At 30.8% G+C, this 16,937-nt stretch overlaps 1 protein-coding gene across 3 annotated transcripts in view; it reads left to right on the top strand.

Annotated features, from left to right (window-relative positions):
* The window catches only part of LOC127700652 (plexin-A4-like), a 254,130-nt gene that overhangs the window by 106,968 nt on the left and 130,225 nt on the right, over positions 1-16,937 (top strand). For 2 of the 3 annotated variants that reach the window (XM_052204230.1, XM_052204219.1), the window contains exons 30-34: positions 253-359; positions 811-1,079; positions 1,499-1,787; positions 2,446-2,520; positions 5,732-8,477. In XM_052204230.1, the coding sequence (XP_052060190.1) occupies positions 253-359; positions 811-1,079; positions 1,499-1,787; positions 2,446-2,520; positions 5,732-5,833 (842 nt within the window). In that variant the 3' untranslated portion in view covers positions 5,834-8,477. Of the gene's footprint in view, positions 1-252; positions 360-810; positions 1,080-1,498; positions 1,788-2,445; positions 2,521-5,731; positions 8,478-16,937 lie in introns of those variants that run through there. The other variant, XR_007981679.1, reaches the window with a different exon arrangement.

Genomic DNA, 16,937 nt, shown 5'->3' with positions numbered 1-16,937 from the left:
TCAAAATAGGCATTCAAATGAGTTAAAAGGGTATTTAAGCACATACATACTCATTCAAACTATTTAGTACATGTGTAGTAGATTAAAAACACTTATGACAATATAAGAGGAGCATTAGGTCCTTTTGCTCTTAAAATCTCCAATGAAGATTTCAAATAGTTGGAAATAGGCAAATGTGATTTTTGTACTTTTTTTGGGTCTACTAGAAGAATCTCTTATAGTAATTATAATCTCTTAACTTTCTCATTTCAGACAATTTTCCTTTTTCTACCAGAAGTCCTTCATTAAATAGAACAGTTACACCACAGAATGTTGCTCTAGAGATGGAGATAGCGGGTGTTAATAAATTTTATCATTTAGTAAGTTAATCATATCTATATGCTGAGATCTGGATACATACTCATTACATTATACAGTAATCTGCTAACTGTAAGTTGTTTTAGGGAATATTTTTATATATAAACAAAACCAACCAAAGTAAAATTATTTGATACCTGTTACCTATAATTTTTATTGTTGGCATGTGGTATAAGTTGATCATAAAGTTAAAGCAATACAAAACTTCAAAACAACATGGATTATACAGATAAGTGGTTTTTGTGTACTTATTTCTATTGTATATACCTTTCGTTGTTTCACAGATCGAATGAGAAATAAATCTGATTATTATAGTTCTATAAGAAAGGCAGATGAACTCGTTAACTTAAGAAAAAACGAAAAATGGCTGGTTGTATAAAGTAAATGAAACAGGTCTACAGTTAATTTGGACATTATGAAAAACAGGTCTTTATCAAATATTTCTTTATATAGGTGCGACCCCATGAATCTGAGAACTTCAACAAAGAAGGTACGGATCGTGGAAGCAAGATGGTGTCAGAGATATATCTGACGAGGTTACTAGCTACAAAGGGTACCCTGCAACAGTATGTGGATGATTTGTTTGAGAGAATTTTCAGTATTGCTCACCGAGGGAATGCACTCCCTCTTGCCATTAAGTATATGTTTGATTTCTTAGATGATCAAGCATTGTTACACAATATACAGGACCAAGAAGTTGTATATACATGGAAATCCAATAGGTAAGTTTGTGATTGGGGAAATCCTGGTAATCTTTATTCAAAAATGTAGTCTCAAACGTTGTGTTTTCAATTTTGCAATATAATAAAAATGTCAATGAGAATTACAAATATACTGATATTTTAGAATTTTAATGAAAATTAGTTGAACATCTCTATGGAGATGGAAACATTCCTCTAAAGAATGGCAGTTATAATCCTAAAAAGTCTTCATAATTCATGTTGAATAATCCTTTTGTGACAGACAAATTGTCTTAGACGAGTTTTAAGCAGCAGAAGTAGAGGTTTCTAAAGATAGGTTCCATCGTACATATATTTTTTGGGATAAAAATCTGATTCATTTAGTATGTGAATTCAACAAGTGTGCATATCATCTTTCTCTTTACTATATAATGTAAAACATATTTTGTTTTTGTTTTCAGCTTGCCTCTGAGGTTTTGGGTGAATGTGATAAAGAATCCAAACTTTGTATTTGACATTTATAAATCAAACATTGTTGACTCGTGTTTAAGTGTAGTAGCTCAAACATTCATGGACTCGTGTTCACAGAGCCCCCATCGATTGGGGAAGGACTCACCTTCTAGTAAACTATTATTTGCTAAGGATATTCCTAAATTTAAGAAATGGGTGGAACGGTATTATCAAGACATAACAATGATGCCCGCCATCAGTGATCAAGACATGACAGCCATGATGACTGAGGAATCTAGGGTAAAATATTATATTTACAAATAGCATTAGTACAGATCTTCCCACATTTTCATATTGTTGAATTCCTTATATCAGTTTGAGTGATGTAGATTATGAGTTCATCTTCTGGCCAGATCAGCATAAGGTTTGCCACTAAATATTTATCATTTATTTGTCTAATTGACTTATACTATGGGCTATGTTAAATAAAAATATATTCCCTAAACTTTTCAGGCAAGATTGTTTTTAAGACAGGGATAAAACTAAACTTTCAAATTAGTATTTGCTGCTTTTCCTCTAAGCATGCAGCATTAAGGAGTAAGAGCAAAGACTGGTTGTCTCGGAGTCAGAATAATGTGTCCGGGTACAATGACATGTCTTCCTGCGGACTGTTACCTTGTGAACTAGCACATTAAAAATCCGTCTCAGCTTGTCGGTCTAGTACAAAGCAGGGTTAATATTCATATTACATTAACATGATCTAGTCCTGAATATGCATATTAATTTGTCGTTGGACGTTAAGCAGCCATCCATCATCACCATCATCATTCAATTGTGCAAATTTTCCCATTACATTCATGTCTATCATAGAGCTAAATGTACCCATATAGTACAATAAAATATTGAAATTTATTTATTTAGAACTACGCTTTTGCTGATTAAACAATTTTCATTGTAGGTTCATCAAGATGAATTCAATACTACAGCTGCACTACATGAATTGTATAAATATGTTGTGAAATATAATGAAGAGGTGAGTTGGATTTATGTAAAGTGACATTAGAATTAAGAAAAAATAGATGTGTCTGAATGACACAAATGGCCCAGCTCGCAAAAAAGCTTGAAGCTATTTTAAGGAGTGGAAATTTTCAAAGTACAAAGCCTGTAATTTCGTCAAAAATCAGCGTAGGGAAACCAAACGTGAACTTGATCTTTAATTCATCATCTAGATTCAAATTCAGCTCAATGTGTGAAGGCATTTAGAAAAAAAAATCTGTATAACTGTTTGTTGTGGAATGACGGATAAGGGTAAGACTATATGGACTCGACTGAAGTCAGTGGGGCCATCAAAATTTAACCTTTACATTCATACTTTTCTATGAAAGTACTACATCAAGGAGAAGGTCCGGTAAAGGCTAGTTTTGGCCTAAAATTCGAAGTACATCTGATGAAAGATTTTTGACATTTTTTTAAACGCTTAAGGTCAAGTAACATAAATGGGCTATGTCACAGATTTCAGTAAAATTTTGCATACAACTCTGGCTTAATGAATTACAACTGAAAATCGAAAAAATAATGCATTTATCTCATTTATCATTTGAATTATTACTGGTTGAATTCTTACAAAATGGGTGAAGATTTGTATAGAAAGAACATGAAATCGGCGAAAAACCTTCTAAAATTTGTCTTAAAATCGCCAAATCTCTTAATCTACTCCATAGATTTTTCTTAAAAAACTATATGTTGTTGATACATAAATTTCTGTTTTTAAGATGTGAAATAATCATAATCATAAAGAAATCAATCTGCAATATTTCAGATAATAAAAGAGATAAATGCATTATTTTTTTCGATTTTCAGTTGTAGTTCAACGGGCCAAGGTTGTATGCAAAATTTTAGCAAAATCTGCGACATAGCCCATTTACTGTTCCTTGACTTTAAGTGTCTACTTCAGTCAATTCAATTAGTTTATGTAAAATATTTGAACTGATTTGGTCATTTATGACGCTCAAATTCAAGCTTTAATATGAAAAATCTATCAAATATGCCTAAAATGAAAGTGGCCGCATTTGTGTTCAGTCTCAACCTGTATATATGTTATGTATTATCATCAAATACATCATATATTTTAATATAAAGATTGAACACAAATGCGGCCACTTCCATTTAAGACAAAAACCGTCTTAAAATTAGCACAAATGCTAAAAATGTGAAGATTTCAGTAATTTTACATGAATTTATGATGCTAGTACCTGATGCATGTGCATTGTATTGTCAAAAACAGCCCATATTTATGGATCATAAGTATCCTACTTTGAACAGATATATCATGTTAAGGAGGGGTATTTTTCGCAAATACCCCTCAAGAACATGCTATATCTGTTAAATTACACCGAATGTTAACGTTCAAAAACGCATTGATGATTGTGACGTTACAAGCGTCCAGTCGGATAGAGTATTTTTTGGCAAATACCACGGCAGAGAGGGTAAAAAAGGCATATCCTTTTTGCATATACCCCGGCGGCGTTAAAAAATGAACGATATTCATTTGATAACAGTAAATTGGTGAAAAATACACTGGCTATCAACCAATCAAAACCCAGGATTCTTACATAAGGTGTAATTATCCAATAAATAGCTAAAAGTTTAAATTTCAACAAATTTGTAAAAATGCTATATTATGGGGCCAAAAAGGGTTCTGTCTTACCTTTGACCAAATTTCAAATAGTGATGTTTGAATTCTATCAGAAACAGAGCTTGATTCCTCCAGATTCAAACAGGATGTTTGATCACAGTACAATATATTTACTACACATATATCGTGTTTAGGTGGTCAGGATACTTGGATGAATTCTGTGGTGGGGAGTCATAATTCACTCTCATTATTTGTACTGAGATTATGAGTTTGAAATTATTTTTAGCCAGCCGGACATTTTATATACTATCCCGATTTTAATCTCTAAAAACTAAATAAACAAAAGGCAATTATGGTAATCAGTTGCCGAGTTGGCCATCCCAATGATTGACATTAAAAAAAAACGATATTATTTAATTTAAACTTTCTTTGATTCAAATTCGAAGTTCTGACGTAAACTGTTAAATTGGCAGTGCATCATTCGAAGTGTGCAACATTAGGGTACTTATATCTGCCTTAAACTCTTTATTTGTGCAAAATAACGTTGTCAAACACTTTACTTTCGTTTTTAAAATACCGGATGTTGTCTTGACAATGGTAAAACATGGACCAGAGACGGATACGTAAATTCCGTGTACGTTTGCAAAGCATGAATGAGTGTAAGTAGCTCATTCTACGTTATTTCTTCAAGAAAATATTTGAAATAAATGTGAGATAAAGGCATCAATGACAATTTAAGTATTGTTTGAAGAAATTAGGATGCATATTTAAATTTCACACCTGCGCACATGCGCACACTTGTACTAGTTCAAACAACGTGGTTTTGACGATTTTTCATTTTCACCTTTTTAATTTTTTCATCAAATCATATTTGAAAATGTATTTCTGATAATTTAAATCTTTTTGACTAAATTAATTAGATGCAAACCGGTGAAATATAAGAAAATAACTTTGAATAGACCGATCAATGTCCGGTTCAAAATAGTTTACCTGTCAATTGAACAGGTAAATTGCAGCTGTTCGACAACTAATTAGCCTTGATTAAAATGAAAAGGTATTAAAGTAGGGGTTGTTTTGATAGTACTTAATGATCATGTCACTTTTATGACCGGAAATGTGTGGCTGTTAAAGGCAAAAGGTTGGGTCAAAAAGATCGCTAATTATGTTAAAATGACCGTCTCATAAGAAAGCCTTGAAAACTAAAAAGTAGATGACCGTTTCGTGCTTTGCCCAGCCGGACTTTTACCTGACATTATACAAATGTCCGAAATATATGACCGTTTTGGAAGCCTTGGTTTGAACCCCACACATAGGAGCGGGTGCGTTTGACTCAAATCTAAAAAAAAACTGACTGCCATGAATGTTATAGCCAAAAGTGCTGAAGGTGGCATTTAACATGAATACTCAATCAGAAAATCCTTATGTGCAAATGGATCTGAGTATGTGGTAGATGTTTTCATCTAAAGGATTACCCTTGATACTCACTTGTTTTCTACGACAATAAATATAGAGAACAACAAATTTATTGAAAGTCAAGGTATGATTTAAAAAAATTGCAAATAAACTGGCTCATTATTTAAAAAATCTATATTATTTTATTTGTTTTTAGTTATGGCAAGCATTAGAAGAGGATGAATTTGCAAAGAAAAATAGATTGCAGTTCAAGTTGGAGCAAGTGAGGTTAGCAATGGACAAAGAAGTGTACTGCTGACAGAAATCTCAGGACATTTTAGTGCTATGTTTACTGCTGTGATAATACATATTTCATCAATTCATTTGTATTCATTTCTAAATGTATTAAACATGTACATGTAGTCAGTTGCTATGCCATAAAAAAAAAAAGATTGCAAATAATTTTTTTGATTATTTTGATGTTTGAAAATTATTTGTTGAAGAAAATAGTTTTTATTTATAAAGACTTTTGTACCTAGATAAGTTTTTCGTAATTTAAAAAGTTTTCTCCCTTTGTATAAAAAAATTGTCATCTTTGTTAATTGAACAGTTATAAGACTTTGTTTTGTAAGCTTATTAGGGATGAAAATATTTTTTAAACCAAGAGAGAAAAAAGGTTTATGAATTATGAATGAAAGTAACTCATTTTTATACGACCGCAAAAAAATTTTTGTGGTCGTATATTGGTATGACGTTGGCGTCGTCGTCGTCGTCGTCGTCGTCCGGCGTCGTCGTCCGAAGACACATTGGTTTTCGCACTCTAACTTTAGTTTAAGTGAATGGATCTTTATGAAATTTTACCACAAGGTTCAATACCACAAAAGGAAGGTTGGGATTGATTTTGGGGGTTATGGTAATAACAGTAAAGGAATTAGGGGCCAAAAATAAGCATTTTTGTAACTTCCAGACATAACTTGTGTGTTAGTGTATGGATCTCTCTGACATTGTACCACAAGGTTCCATATCACTAAAGGAATGCTGGGATTGATTTTGGGGGTAATTGCCTCCAAATTTTAGGAATTAGGGGCCAAAAAAGGGGCAAAAAACAAGCATTTTTCTAGTTTCATGACAATAACTTGTGTGTAAGTGTATGGATCTTTCTGAAATTGTACTACAAGGTTCCATATCACAAAGGGAAAGCTGGGTTTGAGTTTGGGGGTAATTGCCCTAAACGTTTAGGAATTTGGGGCCAAAAAGGGGCCAAAAAACACATTTTTTTTCTAGTTTCCAGACAATAACTTGTGTTCAAGTGTATGGATCTCTCTGAAATTGTACTGCAAGGTACCATACCACAAAGGGAAGGCTGGGATTGAGTTTGGGGGTGATGAATCATAATGGGGGTTCAAAAAATTTTGGGGGGGGATTTATTTTTTTTTCCTTTTTTTTTCTTTTTTTCCTTTTTTGTTTCTTTTAAAATTTTCCATTTTAAGTTGGTTATTTCTGATTTATATTTAAAATCAAATAATAATGATATGGTAGGAGATACACACCAAACAGGATGTGTAAATTATTATATAATAAGTATTGTGCAATAGCAAGAAATTTTCAATTGCACAGTATTGCACAATAGCAAGAAATCTTCAATTGCACAGTATTGCGCAATAGCAAGAAATCTTCAATTGCACAGTATTGCGCAATAGCAAGAAATATCCAATAGCACAATATTGCACAATAGCAAGAAATTGTCAATTGTACAGTATTGTGCAATAGCAAGAAATATTTAATAGCACAGGATTGTGCAAAAGAAGATACTTCCTATAAATTGCTTATTTCTTGACCAATTTCAATGGGGTTTTATTCTTGATTTCATGGGGTTCTTTAATATGCTGAATCTAACCGTGTATTTAGTTTTTGGATATTGGGCCCCGTTTTTAAATTGGTCCACATTGAGGTCCAAAGGGTCCAAAATTAAACTTTGTTTGATTTCATCAAAAATTGAATTATTGGGGTTCTTTGATATGCCGAATCTAACTGTGTATTTAGATTCTTAAATTTTGGTTCCGTTTTCAAATTGGTCTACATTAAGGTCCAAAGGGTCCAAAATTAAACTTAGTTTGATTTTAAAAAAAATTGAATTCTTAGGGTTCTTTGATATGCTGAATCTAAACATGTATTTAGATTTTTGATTATGGGCCCAGTTTTCAAGTTGGTCCAAATCGGGGTCCAAAATTAAACTTTGTTTGATTTCAACAAAAATTGAATATATGGGGTTCTTTGATATGCTGAATCTAACCATGTATTTAGATTTTTGATTTTTGGGCCCCGTTATCAACTTTGTCCACATTGAGGTCAAAAGGGTCCAAAATTAAACTTTGTTTGATTTCATCAAAAATTGAATTATTGGGGTTCTTTGATATGCCGAATCTAACCGTGTATTTAGATTCTTAATTTTTGGTTCCGTTTTCAAATTGGTCTACATTAAGGTCCAAAGGGTCCAAAATTAAACTTAGTTTGATTTTAACAAAAATTGAATTCTTAGGGTTCTTTGATATGCTGAATCTAAACATGTATTTAGATTTTTGATTATGGGCCCAGTTTTCAAGTTGGTCCAAATCGGGGTCCAAAATTAAACTTTGTTTGATTTCAACAAAAATTGAATATATGGGGTTCTTTGATATGCTGAATCTAACCATGTACCGGTATTTAGATTTTTGATTTTTGGGCCCCGTTATCAACTTTGTCCACATTGAGGTCAAAAGGGTCCAAAATTAAACTTTGTTTGATTTCATCAAAAATTGAGTTCTTGGGGTTCTTTGATATGCTGAATCTAACCATGTATTTAGATTTTGGATATTGGACCATAATAGGTGAATGTCCAATTTAAAATTTTTAAGCTCTTAGACCACATTCATTTTGTGTCAGAAACCTATGCTGTGTCAAATATTTAATCACAATCCAAATCCAAAGCTTGAATGTTGTGTCCATACTTCCCCCAACTGTTCAGGGTTCGACCTCTGCGGTCGTATCAAGCTGCGCCCTGCGGAGCATTTTATTCAATTTAAATTACAATAAGTTTGAATTTTTATTTGTCAACTCAGCTGTGAAATATGTATTATCCAGGATATTTTATACAAATGTTGTCACATTTTTACTGTTACGTGCAGGACATGGCATTGCCACCGATTTCATTCATGGTGCCATAATTTTATTGCTTTACAACATTTTCTCGGATAAATTATTTCTATGATTGCTTTAATAGTTTAGGATATATTTCTATTCACAGTTTAGAATTTGTAAATTTATTGAAGAAACAAAGCTCAGACTTTGAGGTGAATTAAAGTTACTAAATGAATATTTAAATAGAATTTGTATAGAAATATCATTTTTATTCTGACAGATGGCAGAATGCTCACTGTTTAAAACTTTTATCACTGTAAAAAATATTACCATTGTGCCAAAGATTTTAGTATAGTGTTTTTGAAATTTGAAATATGTTCATTATATCAGATTTATAAAAACAATAATTATGCATGTTTTATATAAGATCTCATTTTATATATATATATATCTGTTCTCAGATGTATATAACTGTCCAGTTTTGTCATTTGTTATAGCTTTAGAGGAAAGGGAAATATTTTCTTGATTTTTCTTTCATTTTTTGTGTAGATGACATTGTTTATATTTAAAATCATATCATATTTTACCAAAGAGATGGATTTGTTTACAAGTTACCATGGTAACTATGTTAAAAAAATTCAAAAACAAATTGCTGCAAAATGTTTAGATATCATTATACATATTCATTATTCCGAAGACAGGGGTTGGGAGGGTGATGTGAATACACCCTTTTTATTACAAAACTGGATAGATTTAAAAGGAAATTGTTTCCTGTGGACTAGAACTTTTACCAAAACAACATTTTTCTGTGTAACAGTTCTCCGTATTGGTTGCATTTCTATGTAAATTGTTTCATGCTAAAATAATTTAATTTTGGATGTAACGTGTCTTCCGATTGGCTGACATTGTTTTGTTTATCAGCACATAGACATAATTTTGTCATGTGACCTTGACGTCATCAACGTTTTTTCATGATTTACTCCGGTTTAAAATGGAATTAAGAATTGAATTATAAGAAATGACTGTAATATTTTTTCTGTCTATTTGAAATAACATAAAAAATGTGGTGCACACTTTAAAATAACCCGCTACGACGGTTATTCAGTGTGCACCACATTTTTGATGTTATTTCTTCTTAGACAGAAAAAATATTACAGTCATTCCTTAAATATGTTAGAATAAAGGCAGAATTTTTATAATATGACCTTGACAAAATTTGAAAAATAAGATATCTTTTGGCAACTTTTGCACAGTCATATATGGACAAAGCAATAAGATTTCATAAATAAAAGTTTGAAATTGAAATTTCTTCCAAAAATTTTAAGCAATAAGTTTTCTATGTAATGTAGGATAGATTTCTCCCTTTTTTGCTGAAATATGAAGAGAATGATAATCTGAACAGACTATGCAATATTTAGGAATTAATCTAGTTGAGTGTTTTTATGTAAGAATATTAGTTTGAAGAATGTTTTTAAGTTTGTAGATTTGTAATCCTTACAAGTTAAATTTCATTTCATTTAGGCCATATAAAATATATATTTTACTTATAGACAAATAAGTTTATAGGTTTCAGTGTTTTAGAATAGAATAGGAGACAGACATTGCATTAGCTCACCTTGCCCATGTAGCTATTAATTTATTATTTCATTACACAAAAGTATTTCATCAATAGTATAGAAATAAGGAAAATTTATTGCTACAAAGAAAACAATATTTTTGTAACCTTTTTGAAATTTTAGTGGTAAAAAAAATGCTTGCAAAAAATAATATCTCATTTCTCCTCATTTAAACAAAATACTCAGTTTCAATATAACATTACACCATCTGATATCATCTCATGTCTGTCAATTTACCACAATTTTATGGCATTATTGTTATCCCTATAAAAATAGCAGGAAAGACATCTACATTTGACTTATTTTTAGAATAAAACAGAAATGTCATTCAGGTAATTCTTCCAAAATTTAACATTCATTACTGTTACATCATATCAAAACATTTGGAAGAACGCTCTAAAATGCTGCTATTGGCGGACCCTTTTTTTTGCAGAATTTGATAAGACTGTCGTACAAGTGAGAGGTTTAGCGCTATAAAACCAGGTTCAATCCACCATTTTCTATATTTGAAAATACCTGTACCAAGTCAGGAATATGACAGTTGTTGTCCATTCGTTTGATGTGTTTTGTCATTTGATTTTGCCATGTGATTAGGGACTTTCCGATTGAATTTTCCTCGGAGTTCAGTATTTTTGTGATTTTACTTTTTCCTCAGTATAAATAGATACTCTGAATGCTAAATTGCAGTATTTAGTGGTTTTACTTTTGAACATTTTTTTGATGGAACAACTCTTATATTTTTCAATCATTTTAGTATAATTTTTATTTTTGTAGATTAAATATAATGGTGCTTGTGACAGAACATTCCACTTGAGTTCTGTGATTGTTTTGATGTAGGGCAATATTTTAAAATATTTTTTTTATACTTTTGTCACTGAAAATAAGTTGATGTTGTCCAAATAATAGTAGCCAGAAACTTGATTTTCCCCCACATATACACAGCTTTTATAATAAACACCGGTATACAAACTGCATAGGTTCCAATTACCAAGTTGTAAAGTTGTATCATTTTGAATTGATTAAATTTTAATTCTATTTACCAGGTCACATGAAAAGGTGGCTTTGAGAAATTTTTAAGTTGGATTTACCATGTAGATTTTTGTTAATTTTTTACCAGTAAGGTTGCACTAGTTGAGGTTGATGACAGACTGTTAAAGCTACTGAAATAGAAAGTCACAGAATTCTGTAGATTATGAAATGAAAAATTAATTCGTAAATTACCTTTATTTTAACAGAACATGCCATAATTACGTAACTAGTGGATGAAAGTTATTTAGTTGTAGTGTTTAGAAAGGTTTTTGTAAATTCTTCAGCTTGATCAGCAGGGGAGAATATTTCAATGGATTTTCATTTAAATGCAAGTTATCTGTCTGTCAGCCATTTTTATTTCATTTTGTTGTTCAATTTTTGTTCATTTTCATTTTGACTGATTTCATGACATGCATTGACATGTTTTCAAATGTTAATATTGTGTTGGTTATTCAATGTGTTCATGTAGTTGTAGAATTTGCAGCATGTAGTTGTAGTTTTCAAAGAAATAATTAAATATTTGAAGTATTTTTGCATAAAGATTTGTCCATATTGATTTAAAGGTTTATTAGTATCTTGCCAATACAGCAGATGTATCGAGACTGTACAATACAAGAACTATACTTTGCCAGTTATTTTTGTTTTAGTTTGATTTTTCTCTTTATAGAATATTTATATTAAGAATTGCAAAATTATGAAACTGTTGTCATTTTGAAATATTAGTAGTTTGCAACATAATATGAAAATTTAACTGTGAAAAGTGTTTTTCGTTTCAGAACGATTGTACAATGCAAAACGTAGGTTGTTTTATTTTTTTTTTTCAATGTAGTTTTTTTTTTTCACTAGTTAAATATTTCAAACAGTGCTAAGGTGTTTAATATTTGCTCAGATTTAACTATGCAAATGTAGTTGATATAGGGCTTATGGTATGTGTATTTTTAGTGTTTTGTGCTTTGATGAAAAAAGTCATTTATTCAAATTTTTAAGATTTGAAAAGACAGATTTTGTACTGAGAAAAGTAAATAGCATGTAGTTGATGTTACAAAGTAACTGCTTATGTGTGATATCTCTGGTTAAGGTTGAAAGTTTTATGAAAAAAGGTTGAGATATTGGAAAATTTGTGATGTTTGAAATATCCAGAATATTTGTCAGTTTATCCCAGTATAAGAGCATATGTCTCCACCCTACTTCTGAGTGTATATGCAATAACTACAAGTTGCTCCATAACAGAAATTTGTGAATATTAATTTTTTTCAGTATCTATTTTCCTTGTATGTAGAAGTTTATACAAAAGTAAATCATGTACATTCATTATTCTGAAGAAAGTTAAAATTCAGAATTTTGGCACTATTTCAGTTAAGTTTTGTTTCTTACTTCTACATGTCTATTTCCATACTTGTATTGAATTTAATTTTGGAATTGCAATTTTAATCAGTATAATAACGACAAGTAATTACACCTACATTTATTTTTCATCCATATTGAATCTCATTTCATCTTTTCCAAGAAGGATAACTTGTATCTTCAAATTCTAATTTTAAAAAATTGATTTTGAAATTAAAGGTGCATTCATTCATTGTTCAGATAGCAAGAGTACTTGAAAGTGAACCATTTACATAAATTTATAAATTAGTTGGTAAAATTAAATAATCAGCTATTTAAAGTAACCACTTCGAAAAAAAAAGTTTATATTTTGAAGCTAGGGCTTTTTCACCTTTAAAAAGTGTTGGTGAATATCATTTGTAAATGGTTTATTTTCTTGCATTATACTATGAAACTTATGAGCATAGGTTGATTCTAGTCAGAAATATAACCACAGAAATATTATATTATATTTATGAGACTGATCATGTACAAATATAGTTTTAGTAATGTTTTTTTCTTAGCTTAATAAGAAATATACAAGAATTTGAAAAGCTTGTGAACATAAACTTATGTAGTATGGACAGATGTGTAAAAATAACCCTCTCTGGAATTCACTTCTAATCAGATTGTATGGAAATTACTTCCTGGTTGAAAGTTTATTGATTTTTATTAAGTTTTAAGATTTCTTCCTAACAATGGCATAGTTTTTTCATTTCCTTTTTTTTCAAAAAGGGTGATTTTTTTTTTTAATGTGTAGTAAATGGTTAAACAATCTCAATGTTAATGGCTTGGACATAATTTATGAGTATATATTTCACTGAAATTGGAACATGTTTTCACCAAAAATTTTATAAAAATTATTGTGAGAATTGAATAGGATGAAATTAAATATTTTATAGAAGTATTTCAAACAGTCAAGAGTAGGAAGTGGATTCCTCAAAATAAAAACAGTTGAATAGGGACTTCAGCTGCAAAGTAAGAATTATTGTAAGCCCATATCATCAGAAAAAAAATACATGTTTACAGTAGCATATATTTAGTCAGTAAGGTAAACAGGAAGTATTTTGAAGTGTGTGAAAGTTGAAAATGGTTGTAAAATTTTTATCTTAAGTTGTATGAGAATAGAAGTGTTTTGTAGTAATTTTGATATATAAGAAAATGTCAAAAACTGTTGAAATTTATAAAAATAAAAATATAAGTATGATTTTGTTTCAGTTTTCAATTACATTTTCTAAATACTTAGAAACAGCCATCTCAATCATTGAGACATAGATGAGTGTATCCAGAAGATTGCAATGATGATGATAAATGGCTGTTGAATTTTAAACATCTAGCTGCAAATTAAAATGCATATTCAGGACCATATTGCAATGAGTATCAAGAGATAATAATATATTCATGTATATTTGATATTTTTGTATACAACTTCATGAATGCCTGAGACCAACATAAGATATGAAATACAGATCCAAAATTAAGCAACTGAAAACTGAGGACGAAAAACAACCCTACACATTGAAAACATTACAATTGCATTACGGAGGATGTATTTTGAAATCACCTGCCCATACATCTATCAATTAATTATGAAAACTTCTTTTAGGATGAGTTTGAATGAAATTTTATATAAATGTGGCACAAAGAGTTGTTGGGCAAAGACCAATGGGACAGCAACCTAGTGAAAAAGTATCCAAACACTACTAGAGAGAAACATAGTTTTAAACATTGGATTGTAGTAACACCATAGTTCTGAAGATATGCATGAATTAAAATATTTTCAGGTTGACATCTTGAAGGAAAACTAAACTGACTTTGTAACTGCAACTGCTCTTTCAATATTTGATAGATTTTAAAAGACTGACATTAAAATGTACATCATACGAAAAAAAGATGTTCATGATGAAAAAAATTGAAACGCATCTTGTGATATTGACCTTATCCACATAATAGCTCTTAAATCATGGTGGAGTTTGATATTACACATAAAAATGGTTCAACTAAGGAAGATGCATATATATGAAGCAAAATTTATAAGGTCAGACATCTTAAAGGGGAGATAATTGAATTTAAAGATAATTATCTGACAGATTTTATTGAATTCCAGTATAGGACATTGAACTTATGTTCATTTGATATTCATTACTTTACAAATTGACCTTGTTAGAGCAAGGTATCATAAACTATTGGAAAGTTCAAAACAGAGGTCATATTTTATGGTACACAACACACCACCTTGAGGTGCCACATGCCAAATATTCTAAGGCCTATTTCAAAGGATAAAAAAATTGATGACACAGACAAGAAAATCTCCCCCTAAAAACAATAATGGGATTTTGAGGTCAAAGGTCCTGATGATGTGGAACACAATGTCTTTATTATTAAACCTTCGTACTTAGTATAAATCTATAAAAAAAAAAGTTAATACCAGGACAAGGTTGAATGAGAATTAAGAAAAGAATTCTTCCTTCTGAAGTTCAGACATAACAAACAATAAAAATGAGGTCAAGATCAAGTAAATGTGTACAAAGATGTGTAAATCCACAATGATTCAAATTTAGACATGTTACTCATGGTAACCAAGAACTGACCTATTCATGAAAACTTAATAGTTTTATAAACTACAAGTAATAGGTCAAGGTCAAATGAACCCTGTCAGATGGCATTGAACACCTAAAAATGATTCTATACACCAAATATTGGTGACCTATTGATTCAAGTTACAGATAAAATGACCTAATCCGAAAAATTTACATTCATAAATAAACAATGACAATGAAGTCACATTTTGGTGAACCCTGACAGACTAACACAGTTTATATTGATTGTTGTATAATGCATTATATTTGACCTATAACTTATTGCAGTGGAAAAACTGACCTAATCACAATTATTAATAAACTATGAAAATGAGAACAAGATCAGATAACTCCTGTCTGATGGTCATGTTCATCTTACAATGATTCTACAGACCATGTACTACCACTTACAGTATTTGAGAAATATATCTTAATCAGGCAAACTTAACATTGATCAATGAAATCTGAAAATGAGGTCATGATTAAATGAATCCTGTCAGGCAGTCATGTACAGCTTACTGTGATTGTATAGACCAAAAATAGTTACCGGGTAACCTAGTACCGGTATTTACAGTGAACACAAATAGTTTTTTGTCTCGCCTCCGACGAAAGTCACAGTATGCAAGACTTTGGGATTACTATCCAGCAGTTGTGGGGGTGTAGACTATTTGTATAAAGCTTTATATTTCAGAAGATAAAGGACCTGGATGTTTCATACCTTGTATGCAGATACCTTATGTTACAAAGTTCCGTTTGTCATATGTCCATTGTCCTTGACCTCATTTTCATGGTTTTTTGTCATGAGTAATAGGATAACTATATTTGTTATATGTGTTCCTTGCAACGTCTACATGTCTGTCAAATGGGGTTCACCTGACCTCAACCTCATTTCATGGATCAGTGATCAAGGTTAAAGTTGCACATTAGGTCTGTTTCACAGATACTTTAAGCAATAGGTCAACTATATTTGGTGTATGGAATGATTGTAAAGGGTGCATGTCAGTCTAGCAGGTTTCATCTTACTTTGACCTCTTTTTCATGGTTCATGGTCAATGTTAAGTTTTTGTGTTTTAGTCTATTTTTCAAGCACACATAGCAATAGGTCAGCTATATTTGATGTATGGTGTACATATCTTTCTGGCAGCCATCATCTGACCTTGACCTCATTTTCGTGGTTCATTGGTCATGTTAAGTTTTTGTGTTTTGGTCTGTTTTTTAAGTACTACAAGCAATAGGTCAACTATATTTGGTGTATGGAAAGATTATAAGGTGTAAATGACTGTCTAACAGGTAGCTGCAGGTATCATCTGACATTGACCTCATTTTCATGGTTCATTGGTCAATGTTAAGTTATTGTGTTCTGGTCTGTTTTTCAAATACAAATAGCAATAGGTCAGCTATATTTGGTGTATGGAATATTTGAATAGTGTACATGTCTGACTGACAGACTATAATATGCCAAAATTTCTAACCATCCACTATTTACATCAATAGATATAGCTGCTTAATTTTTGTATTGCAAAAGAAATAAAACCTTTCCACAGAAGCAGTTCCTCTTTGTCAAGGTATTTAATTTTTTACCTGTCCAATTTTATAAATACATTACCTATTCTATTCTGTGGAGTCTATTCAATGGGACCTTTAAATTTCTCCTTTAAAAGCCAATCATTCATTGATTAATTTAGCTGAGCAAAAAAAACATACAAATGATGAAAATACA

Source organism: Mytilus californianus, unplaced genomic scaffold (genome assembly GCF_021869535.1).
Source record: "Mytilus californianus isolate M0D057914Y unplaced genomic scaffold, xbMytCali1.0.p SCAF_1, whole genome shotgun sequence".
NCBI classification, from domain to species: Eukaryota; Metazoa; Mollusca; class Bivalvia; order Mytilida; family Mytilidae; genus Mytilus; species Mytilus californianus.
Note: the sequence above shows the minus strand (reverse complement) of the source record. Positions and strands in the feature narration are given on the sequence as shown.